Raw genomic sequence first — 16368 nt, forward strand, 5'->3', positions numbered from 1 at the left:
TGACTTGACTTGACTTGACTTGACTTATTATTCATAACGATGTTTTTGTTGAACTGTGTGTGGATGTGTCAAGTGTCTGTTTGGGCTCACGTTGTACTGCCGTCTGTCCCAGAGGTATTTCTATTGCGCAATCAATTTCTAGATAAATCATTATTTCACGTTTCCACAAGTAATATTCATGCAATTTGGTGATAGCGATGTGTTTGTTATCAATTAAATTAATCATTCAAAAATTCAATTAAGTCCTGGTGTTTTAAATCAAGCTTTTCCTTATGTGTGACCAATCACAGCCTTTGGAATGTTTAACCAAAAGTAAAGTTCAGGTGGAGAAACAGCAAAAAAAATGAATGAATAAGTAAATAAATAAATAAGTTAAAAAAGGAAAAGACAGAGGATCTTTGAAAAACATAGTGCATGGTGGAAAAGAGTCAGTGTGTCTTATGTTAGAGAGTGTGTGCTTTGTCATCACTGCGGTTTGAAACGACAAACAAGGACAGATTCTGTGCAAAGCTTGCCTCAGGGCTGCCTGGAGCTGCACCACAAACTAATACTTAGAAGAACATGTTGATTTAAAGTTGAGTCAATAAGGACGCCACGCCATCACAGTGAAAACAAGACTTTCCAGCTGCTACTTTGAGAAATATGACAAATACAGCATGTTCATGTGTCAAAGAGCAGAATTAAATAATCCTGATTATTAATCATGATCACAGTATTTAAAGGATAATGCTGGTGTTTTTTAGTGCATTGCTTATTGTCAACAAATCCTATGAAAACAGCAATATAGCCAAACACATCTTGTTACACATATGTAATGGAATACAAATTCTAATCCAAATCTGTAATTTTAATGCACTTTGGGCATCTTACAGTATATCAATATTGTGGATATTTTCACCTCTGGCCTTTTTAAGTGATATCAAATGTTGTCAATATTGCCGCCGATATGCCAAAAATACTTACGATTGATTGATCTCGGAATCTAAAACCGTGACAAATAATGATCATGCAGGCCTACAGATGAAACCAAATGGAGAAACTGAAAGGAAGTACTGAAAGGACGAGCAGGTACAGTAAAGGCTGAGAAAAAGAGAGAGAGAGAGAGAGAGAGACAGAGAGAGAGAGAGAGAGAGAGAGAGAGAGAGAGAGAGAGAGAGAGGGATAAAGTGTAACACGACTTTGTGGTCGGCGGACGAGAATATAAAATGTGGTGGTGGCTTCACAGCACTTCATCACACATACTAAACACCAGAGAACACGCCGTATATATTGGAATTAACACGTAGTAAACATTAAAAACACATGAGGATGGCAAGAAGGCTGACAGAGAAAATGAGAGTTATATCTCCTTATATAGAAAATATATAGAGAAAGAGAAAGAAAGAGGAAACAGGGGGATATAAATGAAAGAAAAGACAATAGAAAAGAATAGAATAGAGCACGGATACTCAACTTGCTTTGCCCGGGGGCCACTTTCGTGAAATGATAGGAGGCCAGGGGCCAGTTAATAAACAAACAATATACATTTTGCTGTAGCGGATTGTAGGTTTTTGGGTGTCAGCCGGAGTTTAGTCTGACAATGTTGTGCACACCGGATAGTTAGGTAGGTTAAGTTAGTTAGGTTAAGTACATACGTAAGTGCCTGGGTAGCGAGCAGATGGCGGTATTTGACAATTTAGCAGCTAAATCATAGATTATTGAAAGATATTCCATATTCCAGACTGAAATGCTATAACAGAAGTGGAGTATTGGCCAGAATGACATGAACATTTGGACACTTATTCAGCGGGTATCTTGCATGTTGCGTTCAGGTGCACTGTAAAAAAAAATCCATCGCGGGCCACACAGGGGATGCGGCCCGCGGGGCCGCAAGTTGAGTATCACTGGAATAGAATGATATAGTGTTCCATATTCTACTGTGTGTGTGTGTGTGTGTGTGTGTGTGTCTCTGTCTGTGTGTGTGTGCCTGTGGTGTCATGTACCAAAAACACTCAATGCATATTGACACGTTCATCTCTCTGAGCCTTACCAAGAACAGGCTGTTTCTGTCGCTGTGTCTTTAACCCATTGATACCTGATGCAGCATTTGCGTGTATATCCCTCATTTGTGTGCATATCCCTTTAAGACCGCGAACCGCGTTAACACGGTTCGCGGTCTTAAAGGGATACACACACAAATGCTGCATCAGGTATCAATGGGTTAAGGCTCATTAATATGAACGTAGTCTGTGAAACAACAACAACAACAACGCTACTAGCTAGCAACCACGCTGAAAATGGCAAGTTTTGACGAAGATTTGGCTTGTGCAATAAAGCAGGCCTGCTTGGTACTTTTGGTGGATGGTTGTAAAGATAACGGAGCCTTCTTTTCACTTTACCAGAATGAGAAGGAGTTGAGCCAGACTCTCTCCTGCGCTGGTCGAACTAAAGGGGAATTTGAATGACAGAAATTTGTTCAGAATTGCGGATTGCAGAGGAGTTGAGTTGGCAACCCTGGCCTAGAGTTGATTCATTCAGACCCTATCTTATGAAGTTCTTAAGTAGGAACATTTAAGAAGCTCATAAGAAATGTGAAAATATTGAGGACTTACACTTAAGAGCCTTCTTAAGAACTTCCAACATTTTCCACTTATGCCATTTCTTAAGATCTATCTTAAGAACACATGGGTGAATCCGGCCCCAGATTAAATTCTGTGGAAGGAGAGGTGTAAAAAGAGGTTGATAGAGAGAGGGAATAGAGAGACAGAGAGAGAGAAACAGGAAAGAGAGAGAGAGAGACAGAGGGCGAGAGAGGATAGGTAGAGAAACAGGAAAGAGAGAGAGAGACCGAGGGCGAGAGAGGATAGGTACAGTAGAGAAACAGTAAAGAGAGAGAGAGAACAAATCTATGAAGCAGAGAGGAAGAGGCTGTGTGAACCCTGGGGGCCTTTTAAACCCACGCTGGTGGCAGGATTATACTTATACACACACACACACACACACACACACACACACACACACACACAGTGTCACATGGCTGCACACACTAACCCACATTATACTGTGTGGGGGAGGGGCAGAAGAGTGAGGGACAGGGAGGTAGGGGAGGAGAGGGGGAGAGAAATAGAGAGAGAGGGAGGGAGAGACAGAGGGAGAGAGTGAGAGAGAGAGGGAGCGAGAGAGAGACAGAGGGAGAGAGAGAGAGGGGGGGGGAGAGGAGGAGACAACTGCAACGTTGTGAAGCGGAGGACTGCCTAGCAACGCACCCTCCCATGCACCCACACACTCATTCACCTTTGCCACACTAGCACAGTTCTTTACAGTATGTAGCCACGCCTCCTGTGAGGAAGGACAGCTCACATTTCACTGTTTACACATAACCTCGATTGACCGAGAGAGAGAGAGAGAGAAAGAGAGAGACTGAATTTACAGAGGACAAAGGGACAGAGGGGCAAAAGGTTTCTTGAACACTCAGTGTTGAAACATCGAGTTGTTCCTGTAGTTGGCAGTGTTGGGCAAGTTACTTTCAAAATGTAATATACTACATATTACTAGTTACTTTCATTTGAAAGTAATATGTTACTTTACAATATTACTGTCTGTGTACAGTAACTCGTTACTTATTACACTACTTTTGCATTACTTTCACCAAAACAACAGCAGCAGCACACAGAATGACATCGCCGCCACGGAACCATCCCAAAAAATCATTTCAACCGCCTTGAAGTCAGTGTAAACAATACAAAATTCTAAATGTTATTCTTTTCCTTTGTTATTGTCATCTATAGTGGTTATTTGCATAAAAATACAGTTTGATTAGGAAATGATTGTATCTTTTTTAAATATGTGCTTTGATTAAAAAAAAAAAAACTCCATTTGTAACTTGAGTTACTTGACAAAGTAACTGGTATAATATTACTGAAATCCTATAAGTAATAAGTTATATTACTGAGTTACTGCTAAAAGTAATATATTACATGTAATATGTTACTTTTGTAATGAGTTACCCCCAACACTGGTAGTTGGTGGTACTGTACAGTGTACAGTACATGCTGCCTGAGGTTAAGGGCTAATGTACACCGCCTCCGGAAAACAGATGTGGTACGGCTGCCAACAGACCCACACTCACGTCATCTGTCAGACGGATGCGGGATCCGACAAGAATAGAACCGATGTGTAATTTTTCCGTACCGCATGTATCGCCCATCAATTAACGTGGGCGAGAGTCCGATCCGTCAGTTTTGCCGGATCCGCAACGCAGCCGTAACACATCTCTGGTGTACATTGCTTGTAAGATTTGTGACATAAAAGGGTCAGAAATGCAAATTAAGTGTAGTTTTTTTATGCTCTAAGTCAGTCAGGGCACTCAATTAAAATTCAAAGAGGTCCAGTTAGAGAAAAGTTCCTCAAGCAAAGGTCCGGAACATTGTAACGTAGCTTGCGCTATGATTCAGTGCCATTGAACTCAATGATTGAAGTAGCCTAATGGTACGTCTGTATGTAGTCAACAACTGACTGTTAAATCAAAATAAACATCAACAATGCTTATTTACAGTTTTTATATTTAACTGGATTAATTATACATAACTAGCCTACTATAATAAATAAATGTTCTTTTCTCATTTCAAGTAAAATAATGCATTTAAAAATAACATACAACAGAGTGCTTTGGAAAAATGTGCATCTTAAAATGAAGTGCTTTAATTTAAGATAAATAAGTTTCCCCTTTTCTTCACTCCATTTCACATGTAACACTCTCAGCCAACAAACAACCTTTTCTCTTGAGAGAAGTGAGCTCCCTATCTATCTATCTATCTATCTATCTATCTATCTATCTATCTGTCTATCTGTCGATCAATGCAATTGCAATGCAAACCTTGCATGCTGTTGCGTGAGCCTGCATGAAAGACACCACCGTGTGTTTTATGTTTCAGAGTGTCTATTTGTAGCCTACCGGGTGTAAATATCTTCTGCCGTGTTGTGGGGCTATTCGTACCCCCTATTTACAAGCACAGCAGAGCGGAGGAGGCTCGGAGCTGCCTGCGAGTCAGAGGGAGAGCAGTACAGCGAGGCAGGGCAGTACAGCCTACTACGGTAGGCTATCTACACACGCACTACATCCATGTAGGCTATCTGGAGTTCATCTTTTATTTAAATTACCTTATTTTGCGAGACAAAGACACATAGCCAATACGCACAGCTGTCGGTCAGTCTGTCTGTCTGTCTCTCTCTTAACGTTACTGCTGGCTGTGCACGCTACTAGGTTTGCATGAAATAAATTGCATTTTGTTCTTTAAACTGTGCGGACTCCACTCTCCTCCGCTCCGTTCCTCTCTCTTGTCATCCAGGCTCACTGACAAAAACAAACGCTCACTATATACAGTACCTACTTTGCTTTTGAGATCTGCTTTTCTCTCCCTCTCTGCTTCCCTCCCTCTTTACACATCCTCTGCACGCTACACTTGTTCAAATTGAGGGGAACATCAGTGATTCTTCGGGGTTAAGGTTTGAATGAAACAGATTAGGTTTTGTTAACTATGAGCGAGAAGCGCCCCGGCTAGCGGGGTAACTCCAACGTGCCAGAAAACCACAAAATAAACAATGATGCCGATAAGAATAACATTATTGTATCGTTATTATCCATCGTTGAGTCCATCCTCACCTCCTCCATCTGCTGCCACTCTCAAAGACATTAACAGACTTCAGCGCATCATCCGCTGCGCTGAGAAGATAATCGGATGCAACCTGCCATCCCTCCAGGACCTGCACTCAGCCAGGACACTGAAGCGGTCTCGCAAGATCATGGCTGACCCCTCCCACCCTGGCCACAAACTCTTTAAGACACTCCCCCACGGCAAGAGACTGAGGTCTGCCAAGACCAGAACCACCCACCACAAGACCAGCTTCTTCCCAACCGCCATCAGCCTCACCAACAAGGCCCGGAAACCCCTTCCGCCAAGGACCTCACCAACAACCCCCCCCCCCACACACACACACACAAACTCTTTAAGACACTCCCCCACGGCAAGAGACTGAGGTCTGCCAAGACCAGAGCCACCCGCCACAAGACCAGTTTCTTCCCAACCGCCATCAGCCTCACCAACAAGGCCCGGAAACCCCTTCCGCCAAGGACCTCACCAACAACCCCCCCCCCCCCCCACACACACACACAAACTCACTACCTCCTCCTAAACTCAACTCAACTCCCACCCCCAAAAAAAAAAAAACATATCTAATTTAATGCCTGTTTAACTGGGACTGTAAATTCATGTAAATTCCCTGCACATTTAATGCCTATTTAATTTAGCCTGTAAATTTCATGTACATTCAATGTAAACTCTTATTTAACTCCGACTGTAAATTCATGTAAATCCACTGCCTATTTAATGTCTATTTAACTCAGTCTGTAAATCTCATGTAAATCCAACGTAAATTCATATTTATTATCCACAGAACACTTCACCACTCATGTACATATTGTATATATTGACTCGATTTGACTCGATTTGATTGCACTTGCAACTTTGCGATTGTCTTTAGTTATCTTCCTACTTCTTATCTCTGTATATTGATGTGACCGCTACGCTGCATACAGACACTAAGACAAATTCCTCGTATGTAACTTGCATACTGTGGCAATAAAAGTGATTCTGAAAATTATATAGGGATATATGATTCAGTTTCAGTTGTTCTAGCCTCATAGTCTCGCAGCCTATATGGGCGACTGAAGTTTATTTATCCACCTTTTTTTATATAACAGCACGATGTGAGAAAACTGCCTCAGAAATTAGTTTATCCACTTTTTGACCAGTGACCACTACAGCAAATAAAGAGCTGCATGACGTTTATAATTGACGAACGGTAGGTTCATTTAACACAAGACAAGTAATGTTAAACTTTTTCCCCTCCAGATAACAACAAGCAATCATCCTATGAGAAACATGATATGTGCATGCTTTACCACACCGGCCATATGCTAGGTTTCCAGCTAGCCTTGTTTAATAGTGTCCGAATTCTCAACTGTTAATTTGATTCACTATATATAGTCCACTATAAAATACCCACAATGATAGTTATAATAGTTTTACTGTTCGATTGTATTATTATTTTATAAAGCACTTTCCACAAGCCACTTACTAGGATTTGGATCTTTATTTTAAAATGTTGCATTTGATTGCTCTAAAGTTTAACTATTTCATTTATATTTCATGATTTTCACATACAGTATTGTAAAGGAGAGCAAAGCACAAACCACTCCTCTTTCTGGTATGAAGCTAAACCTGATAAGCCCTCCCTCTCCCTCCTGGACTTTTGGCAGCCAATCTCAATGACTCACCATTTCCTGTTCCCTCCCCTTTCACAGATCTGCCAGTTGAAAGATGGGTGTGAACAACATGTTGTAAAGTGCAAGAGCTGACAGACCATTCACTGCAGATCAGCACATCAGAACATCAAGATAGGGAACAGAGTTTTGGTTTGGATCAGAGCCTAACTTTTGTTTCCGTTGAGAGCAAGTGAAACTATCTGACACACTCTTACTGAGAAGTGAAATGGCGCAGCAAGGAATTCATCTGGACAAGGCAAAACTCTGCTGTTCAATCTGTCTGGATCTACTGAAGGATCCGGTGACTATTCCCTGTGGGCACAACTACTGCATGAGCTGTATTACAAGCTGCTGGGATGAAGAGGATCAGAAGAACATCCACAGCTGCCCCCAGTGCAGACAGACCTTCACACCAAGGCCTGTCCTGGTGAAAAACACCATGTTAGCAGAGTTAGTGGAGGAAGTGAAGAAGACGGGACTCCAAGCTGCTCCTACTGATCTCTGCTATGCTGGACCTGGAGATGTGGCCTGTGATGTCTGCACTGAGAGAAAGCTAAAAGCCCTCAAGTCCTGTCTGGTGTGTCTGGCCTCTTACTGTGAGCAGCACCTCCAGCTTCACTATGATGTAGCTCCATTAAAGAAACACAAGCTGGTGGAAGCCACCGTGAAGCTTCAGGAGAATATCTGCCCGCTTCATAATGAGGTGATGAAGGTTTTCTGCCGTACTGATCAACAGTGTATCTGTCTTCTCTGCTCCATGGACGAACATAGAGGCCACGACACGGTCTCAGCTGCAGCAGAATGGACTGCGAGGCAGAAGGAGCTCGGGGGGAGTCGGCAAAAGATCCAGCAGAGAATCCAGGACAGGGAGAAGGACGTGAAGGTGCTTCAAGAGGAGGTGAAGGCTATCATTCGCTCTGCTGATAAAGCAGTGGAGGACAGTGAGAAGATCTTCACTGAGGTGAAGCAGCAGATCAGATCCAGGCAGAAAGAGGAAGCGAGTCAGGTTGAAGATCTTCAGGAGAAGCTGAAGCAGGAGATCTCTGAGCTGAGGAGGAAAGATGTTGAGCTGGAGCAGCTCTCACACACAGAGGATCACATCCACTTCCTCCACAGTTACCCCTCGCTGTCACGTCTCAGTCAATCTACAGACTCACCCAGGATCGATACCCGTCCTCTGCACTACTTTGAGGATGTGACTGCAGCTGTGTCAGACGCCAGAGATAAACTACAGGACATTCTGACAGAGGAACGGCCTAAAATATCATTGGCAGCGACTGAAGTGGATGTTTTACCGCCACAACCAGAGTTCAAGACCAGAGCTGACTTCTTACAATTTGCATTTGAACTCACATGGGATCCAAACACAACACACACACAGCTGGCATTCGGGTGGGAAGGCCTAATAAGTGTGGAAGAAAAACGGTTATATTGTCCTCATCCAGACAGATTCACTGACTGGTGGCAGGTCCTGTGTAGAGAGGGCCTGACTGGGCGTTGTTACTGGGAGGTGGAGAGGGGGGGGCAGGGAGTTTCAATAGCAGTCTCATATAAGAATATTTGCAGAAAAGGGGCTTTTAATGAATGCATATTTGGATACAATGATAAGTCTTGGGCATTAGATTGTTCTGACAGTTACCAATTCAGATATAACAATATCATCACTCCCGTTCCAGGCCGGCCGTCCTCCAGAGTAGGAGTGTACCTGGATCACAGTGCAGGGATTCTGTCCTTCTACAGTGTAGAAGGACATAATCCCACTGATGAAACCATAACTCTCCTCCACAGAGTCCAGACAACCTTCAGTCAGCCTCTCTATGCTGGATTTTGGTTATTTGATTCTTTTGGACATTCTGTTAAGTTGTGTAAGATCGTAGACAGGAATCACTAAAGCAGCAATCTGTGAGATTCCCTTTTCTTTACTGTTTTTCTTTTCTCCATCTTTGTTGCTCAGCCTCACTGTGGTGTTTCTGTGCTGCACTTTCCAGAAATCACCTGTCAATCAAACAGTGTAGGCGGAGCTTGGGGTTTCTGTTGACTAATTTTGAGTTTGTCTTATCTTTGTCTGTTCAGCCAGGGTGGCGTTCTTCTTCTTCTTCTGATTAAAACAACACAAACAAAAAAAGCGCATGACTTCCTGCCAGGCAGATGATTTAAAAGATGACTGTTGTGTTATATATCAGTCAGTAATAGAGAGTATACAAACACACATTTAATCATATGAAAATGTAAACTGTTGTTTAGTCTCTTATTTTTGTTGCATATTTGTATTGCTGTAACATTTTCTGCTGTTTCTGTTCCACTGCATGGGCCTTAATGGAACCGGCACTGGAAGTAATCCGTTTATTTTTGCTGAATATATGTTGATTTTGTTCCCAGCTTTTTGTAACTTTGTTAAGAAAAGTGAACTACAAATGTAATCATCATTATTATAATCAATAGGGAGATGATGTAATCATTATTATAATCAATAGGGAGATGATTCATTGTTTTCCTCCAGTGACGACATGCTTCTGGTTTAACTGACTGATTGTGTGAGAAGTAAATATGTAGATGGAAAGATTGATCCAGAGTCTTTTACCAGGTTTTAGTGATTTGATGTGTGAAAAAAGAAGCTAGATTGGCTGTGTGCACTTGCTCAATAAAGGTTTTTTCAGTTCATCTTTGCCTCATCATGACTGAACTTTCCACAAAGTTTCGTGCAAATATGATGTGTGTCCGACTCTGTTGTTATAACTCGAGTCCAAGTCGAGTCTCCAGTCCCCAGTGGTCGAGTCCGAGTCACTGAAATCAGAGGAAAAGTGTGTTGGATGTTGCAGCGGTGATACACCTGTCTGATGCTTCATTGCACAAGTGTGTGCGTGCAACACGCCACACTTTGAAACACGCAGCATAAAGCCAATCGCAAAAGCTTCATCAAAGCTCTCAACCGAAACCCCAAGAAACGAGCGAGCCCATCCAGACTCGCCCGACGAGGGGCAGCCAGGCAGCACAGACAACAGAAACTCGCTTGTGACACGCCCGCTGCAGCCACGGAGGGAGGAGGAGAACACACACGGAGGGAGGAGTTTGAAGGAGAGGGGGGTTTCCTGCTGTTATGGAGGAAATTACTGTTCAAAACTATTGTTTAGATGTCTGACGTCTTACTGATGCCAAAAATAAATGGTTAAAGTGACTGTTCTATCGAATTTCACAAAAAGGCATTTTTCTCACCTTTCCTTCTCAGACGCTGAAACCATGCTGTATTCAACTGCTAATGCCTACATAACTACTAACTCTACAAACTAACTCTTTTATACAGAGAAAGCACACATTCTATTAGTTCTTTTGAGATATTTTGTGTTCACAACATCCTAACAGAAAATAATCCTTGGCTCTTGAAAGATGAGCCAGAATCCTCAAAAAAAAACCTTGGCAGAAGCTACCTACAGTAAAAAAAAAACTGTTGGCAGTGAATGTGTTAACAAGTCTGAGTCCTTGTCTCCAACTTTTTAGTCCGAGTGCATGAACGCTCCAAGTCCAAGTCGAGTCATGAGACCTGAAAATTGGACTTGAGTCGTACTCGAGTACTACAACACTCTGTGTCTTATACAGTATGTTGTTGTATTTATGTGTAATGTAATCCTGTAATGTTGGATGGGAGAGTTAGACAGATATAATCCATTCCAATAATGCATTCATTCATCCACACACCGACCCACCCATTTATGAATATATTTCCACCTCAAATAAATCACATAGCGGTGCAACCCCAAATAGGGGTGTGATGTCACCCAAAGGTTTATGAGGCCTAAAGATCAGGGAAGCCTAAAGATCGCCGCCAGAACGAGGCCGAGGGTAACCAATTTTCAATATGTTACAGAGGTGCCACACTATGGAACATTTATATCAATATTGCCAAACAAGCCTAATCTCTACAGAAGAAGAAAAGAGAGAACAAAGGAAAGGAGGATGAAGGTAGAGAAGAACATTTGGGAGGGGGAGATATAGGGGAGATGGGGGGATGGAGAGAGAGGAGGAAAGAACGCGGAGGTGTAAACAGTCACGAATCTGAGTGAGTTGGCGTCCTGGAGACGGTTGTTAGGGCAACCGCGGGACGGACGCAGGAAACGGCGGGTGGTGATGATGTCACGAGAGAGGGAGAGAGAGAGACTATGAGTGTTGGCCTCTATCAGCATGTTGGACTGTTCACAATCAACAACAGTGAACCTTCGATCATGTTTTAGCGCTTTTTGTTTGTTCAATGGATGATTGCTGTGATCAGGATCTTGAAGTCACATGACACCTGCTGGATCCTGAAGTCACATGACACCTGCTGGGATTTTTTGTAACTTACTGGCCCTCATTTAGCGAGCCAACATACGGCAGAAAACTGGGTGTACAGAACGCTCGTCCACACGCTCGTCCACACGCAAAGCTCTGCAGACAGTCTCAACCTTACAGTCACAAACCTTCTGGCTGCACTCCTCCTAACCACCACACAACACCAGTGTTAGGGGTAACTCATTACAAAAGTAACATATTACAATATATATATATATATACAATGTAATATTACTTTTAGCAGTAACTCAGTAATATAACTTATTACTTATAGGATTTCAGTAATATTATACCAGTTACTTTGTCAAGTAACTCAAGTTACAAATTGAGTTAAAACATTTTTTTAAATCAAAGCACTTATTTAAAAAAGACAATCATTTTGTAATCAAACTGTGTGTTTTATGCAAATAACCACTATATATGACAATAACAAAGGAAAAGAATAACATTTAGAATTTTGGATTGTTTACACTGACTTCAAGGCGGTTGAAATTATTTTTCGGGATGGTTCCGGGGCGGCGATGTCATTCTGCTGCTGCTGTTGTTTTGGTAAAAGTAATGCAAAAAAGTATTGTAATAAGTAACAAGTTACTCTACACAGACAGTAATATTGTAAAGTAACATATTACTTTCAAATGAAAGTAACTAGTAATATGTAGTATATTACATTTTGAAAGTAACTTGCCCAACACTGCACAACACTCTGCAGACAGTATCAACCTTACCGTCACAAACCCTCTGGCTGCACTCCTCCTAACCACCACACAACACGTGACACTAGATTTGTACTGTGCCTGCTTTCAGGTCAGAGCTTCTAGTGACTAGAAGCTCTGGCCTGAAAGCAGGCCAGTACAAATAGCCTCATGTTGGCTGAGTAAGGATGTCTCGCTGGCCCCAAGACCGGGGGGGAGATGAGAGGGTCGTCGAGACCGAGTCTGAGGGGTGACACACACACACACACACACACACACACACTCACTCACTCACTCACTCACTCACTCACTCACTCACTCACTCACTCACTGACTCACACACACACACACACACACACACACACACACACACACACACACACACACACACACACACACACATTCACACACTCACTCACACACACTCACACACACTCACAGCCGCACACAAACACACACTCACACACACTCACAGCCGCACACACACACACTCACACACTCTCACACACACACACACACACACACACACACACACGGCACTCAAAGAGAGGCTGAGGGGGCACATGTAACTGCATGTCCAACATAATGGCTGCACATCAAAAATGTTACTATTGTATTTAGGCCAACATGTGGTGTGTGTGTGTGTGTGTGTGTGTGTGTGTGTGTGTGAGTGTGTGTGTGTGAGAGAGTGTGTGTGTGTGTGTGTGTGTGTGTGTGTGTGTGTGTGTGTGTGTGTGTGTGTGTGTGTGTGTGTGTGTGTGTGTGTGTGTGTGTGTGTGTGTGTAGAGAAAGGAAGGTGTGTTTTTGTATGTCAGCAGGAAACCAGGTGCGTAAGCAAGAGAAAAAGGGAGAGAAAGCGCTACTCACACGCGTGAGTGTGTCAGAGAGAGAGAGAAATAGTGTGTGTGTGTGTGTGTGTGTCCTCAAACACACTGACCTCTGGTCGGTCAGGCTGCCTGTTCGGGGGGAAGGGGAACTGGGGGGGAATAGCGTGATCCTCCTACGTGCTGCGTCCTGCTGGTGAAACTCCTCTCTGTCAGGTGAAGGGAAGCGGCTGGTGAATGCACAGTGCACATGTATCGGAGGAAGCATGGTGCTAGTCTACATCTCTCCCCAGATCAGCAGAGGGGGCGGAGCAACAACCGGGACAGCAGGGGGAATTGGCCAAGTACAATTGAGGAGGTAAAAAAAGAAAAGAAAGAAAACTGAAAAGGGATAGTTGTTTCCCCCCACACTGTTCTTCAAACCCCCCCCCCCTCTCTCTCTCTACTCCATTACTCTCTCTCTCTACTCCATTACTCTCTCTCTCTACTCCATTACTCTCTCTCTACTCCATTACTTTCAGCCTATCTCTAATCTCGCTCAAGAAAATGAGGATGAAACTGAAAGTGAAAATCTGTGCTGCCCCCCCCTCAGTAAATCAACTTGCCACTGAAAAAAAGTGTCACGCGTGGGAGAGATGACTCTGTGACACGTTAACTTTACGGAAGGCAAGATGATATGAGTCGTTGCCTTCTGACTACACAAACAACTCTCTCTCTTTCTCTCTCTCTCTCTCTCTCGCCATTTTGCAATTCTATTGATGTAAGCATCTCCTTTTCGAGGGGTCCTATAGTCACAAACACAACATGATAAAACAAACAAAACTGCATACACAGACCCTCTCCCACCCACACCCCCCAGACCTCAGCTCAGAACCCTCTCCCACCCACACCCCCCAGACCTCAGCTCAGAACCCTCTCCCACCCACACCCCCCAGACCTCAGCTCAGAACCCTCTCCCACCCACACCCCCCAGACCTCAGCTCAGAACCCTCTCCCACCCACACCCCCCAGACCTCAGCTCAGAACCCTCTCCCACCCACACCCCCCAGACCTCAGCTCAGAACCCTCTCCCACCCACACCCCCCAGACCTGAGGTCAGAACTCTCTCCCACCCACACCCCACAGACCTCAGCTCAGAACCCTCTCTCACCCACACCCCCCACACCTCAGCTCAGAACCCTCTCTCACCCACACCCCCCAGACCTGAGGTCAGAACCCTCTCCCACCCACACCCCACAGACCTCAGCTCAGAACCCTCTCCCACCCACACCCCCCAGACCTGAGGTCAGAACTCTCTCCCACCCACACCCCACAGACCTCAGCTCAGAACCCTCTCTCACCCACACCCCCCAGACCTGAGGTCAGAACCCTCTCTCACCCACACCCCCCACACCTCAGCTCAGAACCCTCTCCCACCCACACCCCCCAGACCTGAGGTCAGAACCCTCTCCCACCCACACCCCCCAGACCTCAGCTCAGAACCCTCTCCCACCCACACCCCCCAGACCTGAGGTCAGAACCCTCTCCCACCCACACCCCCCAGACCTCAGGTCAGAACCCTCTCCCACCCACACCCCCCAGACCTCAGCTCAGAACCCTCTCCCACCCACACCCCCCAGACCTGAGGTCAGAACCCTCTCCCACCCACACCCCCCAGACCTCAGGTCAGAACCCTCTCCCACCCACACCCCCCACACCTCAGCTCAGAACCCTCTCCATTATATCCAAAGCGACTTACAATAACACATTTTTGTCAGCAATAGAGGAATCAACTATGTAACACAGTCTATGACAACTACAACTTCTGAAGGAACAGTGGTACAAGTTAAGGTTAGTTTATTTTTTTTTATTTTTTTTTTTAAAGAGAGAGAAAGAAGTTAGATCAAGAAGGGCCCAGATGGAGCCTGAAAAGGTGTGTCTTTAGTCTTTTCCGAAAGATCGGCAGTGATTCAGCTGTCCTGAGCTCGTTCCACCATTGAGGTGCCAGGGACGAGAAGAGTCGCGAACGGGATGAGTGACTTTTGAGCCCCCGTAGTGAAGGAGGGGCGAGGCGTCCTGCGCTGGTGGAGGAGCAGAGGGAACGGTGAGAGATTTGGAGCCTGACCATAGATTGTAAGTACCGAGGGGCTGTCTGGTGTACTGCGCGGCCAGAACCAGTGTTTTGAATTTGATGCGTGCCAAGATGGGAAGCCAGTGGAGGTCCCGGAAGAGGGGAGTGACATGAGAGAGTTTGGGTTGGTTGAATACCAGACGGGCTGCAGCGTTCTGAATGAGCTGCAGCGGTCGGATGGCTGCAGCAGGTAGCCCAGCCAGAAGAACATTGCAGTAGTCCAGGCGAGAGATGACAGGTGCCTGGACCAGGAGTTGTGTCGCTTCCCTTGTGAGAAACGGACGGATTTTGCGGATGTTGTACAGGGAGAACCTGCAGGAGCGGGCAGTTGCTGCGATGTAGGCTGAGTTGGACAGCTGATTGTCGAGGATCACTCCAAGGTTCTTAGCGGTTTGAGAGGGAAACACGGTAGTGTTGTCAATGGAGATGGAAAGGTCAGTGAGGGGACAGTCTTTCCCGGGGAGGAAGAGTAGCTCTGTTTTCCCAAGATTCCCAAGACCAGAGGATAGAGAGGAGTTGATAAGGGTAGTGAGGAAGGGAGATATATCAGTGGAGATGGATTGGAGAAGAGAGGAAGGGATAGGATCAAGGGGGCAGGAGGTGGCACGGTTTGACCTGACAAGGGGGAGAGGGGAGAGAAGGAGGTAAGCCCTGTAGCAGGGGTCAGAGAGTTGGGAGTCGGGAGTATTGCAGCTATTGACTGGAGGGGGGAAGGAAGAGCTGATCTCACCTGTGTTGCATTTGGCACAAGGGGGAGGAGATGATTACAGAACTGTCATTTTTGGGCAAAGTAAATATGAGCTTCAGTCCAGACTTCAGTTTGTTCTGCTAAAGGCTTTCCAAGCATGAGCAACTGCTGCCTATCACATGGCAATGTTTTTCTACTTCTACCCATAATCCCTTGTGTTTTGGGGTCATTTCCTGTTGTTCAGATTACGTTCTCTGAACAAACCACAACTCAAATAAATGCTCCAGAGCTTTAAACATGCTGGGTGTGAACGCAGCCTAAATGACAGATTCACTGCTTTGTTTTGACTCACTGGGTATCCACTCGTCTTCATCGTCTCCGTCGTTCATCTCCTCTTCGTCGCTGATGTAGAAGGTCTCCCTCTCCAT

The 16368-nt window shown here is 44.7% G+C and overlaps 2 protein-coding genes across 2 annotated transcripts in view; one reads left to right on the forward strand and one right to left on the reverse strand.

Moving 5' to 3' along the window:
* LOC310780717 (helicase ARIP4-like) overlaps positions 1-16368 on the reverse strand; it is a gene marked incomplete at both ends in the record, with an annotated part of 82424 nt that extends 66056 nt beyond the window's left edge. Inside the window, one exon of the mRNA XM_083641227.1 lies at positions 16293-16368. Within this exon, the coding sequence (XP_083497353.1) occupies positions 16293-16368 (76 nt within the window). The remainder of the gene's footprint in view (positions 1-16292) is intronic.
* On the forward strand, positions 7542-14885 carry LOC310781597 (uncharacterized protein; the record flags this gene model as incomplete). The annotated part of the gene is made up of 3 exons (XM_083642206.1): positions 7542-8512; positions 14078-14426; positions 14541-14885. The coding sequence occupies exons 1-3, from the start codon at positions 7635-7637 to the stop codon at positions 14883-14885; spliced, it is 1572 nt and encodes a 523-aa protein (XP_083498332.1). The 5' UTR covers positions 7542-7634.

This window comes from Poromitra crassiceps, assembly GCF_964638095.1.
Source record: "Poromitra crassiceps genome assembly, chromosome: 8".
Taxonomy (NCBI): Eukaryota; Metazoa; Chordata; class Actinopteri; order Beryciformes; family Melamphaidae; genus Poromitra; species Poromitra crassiceps.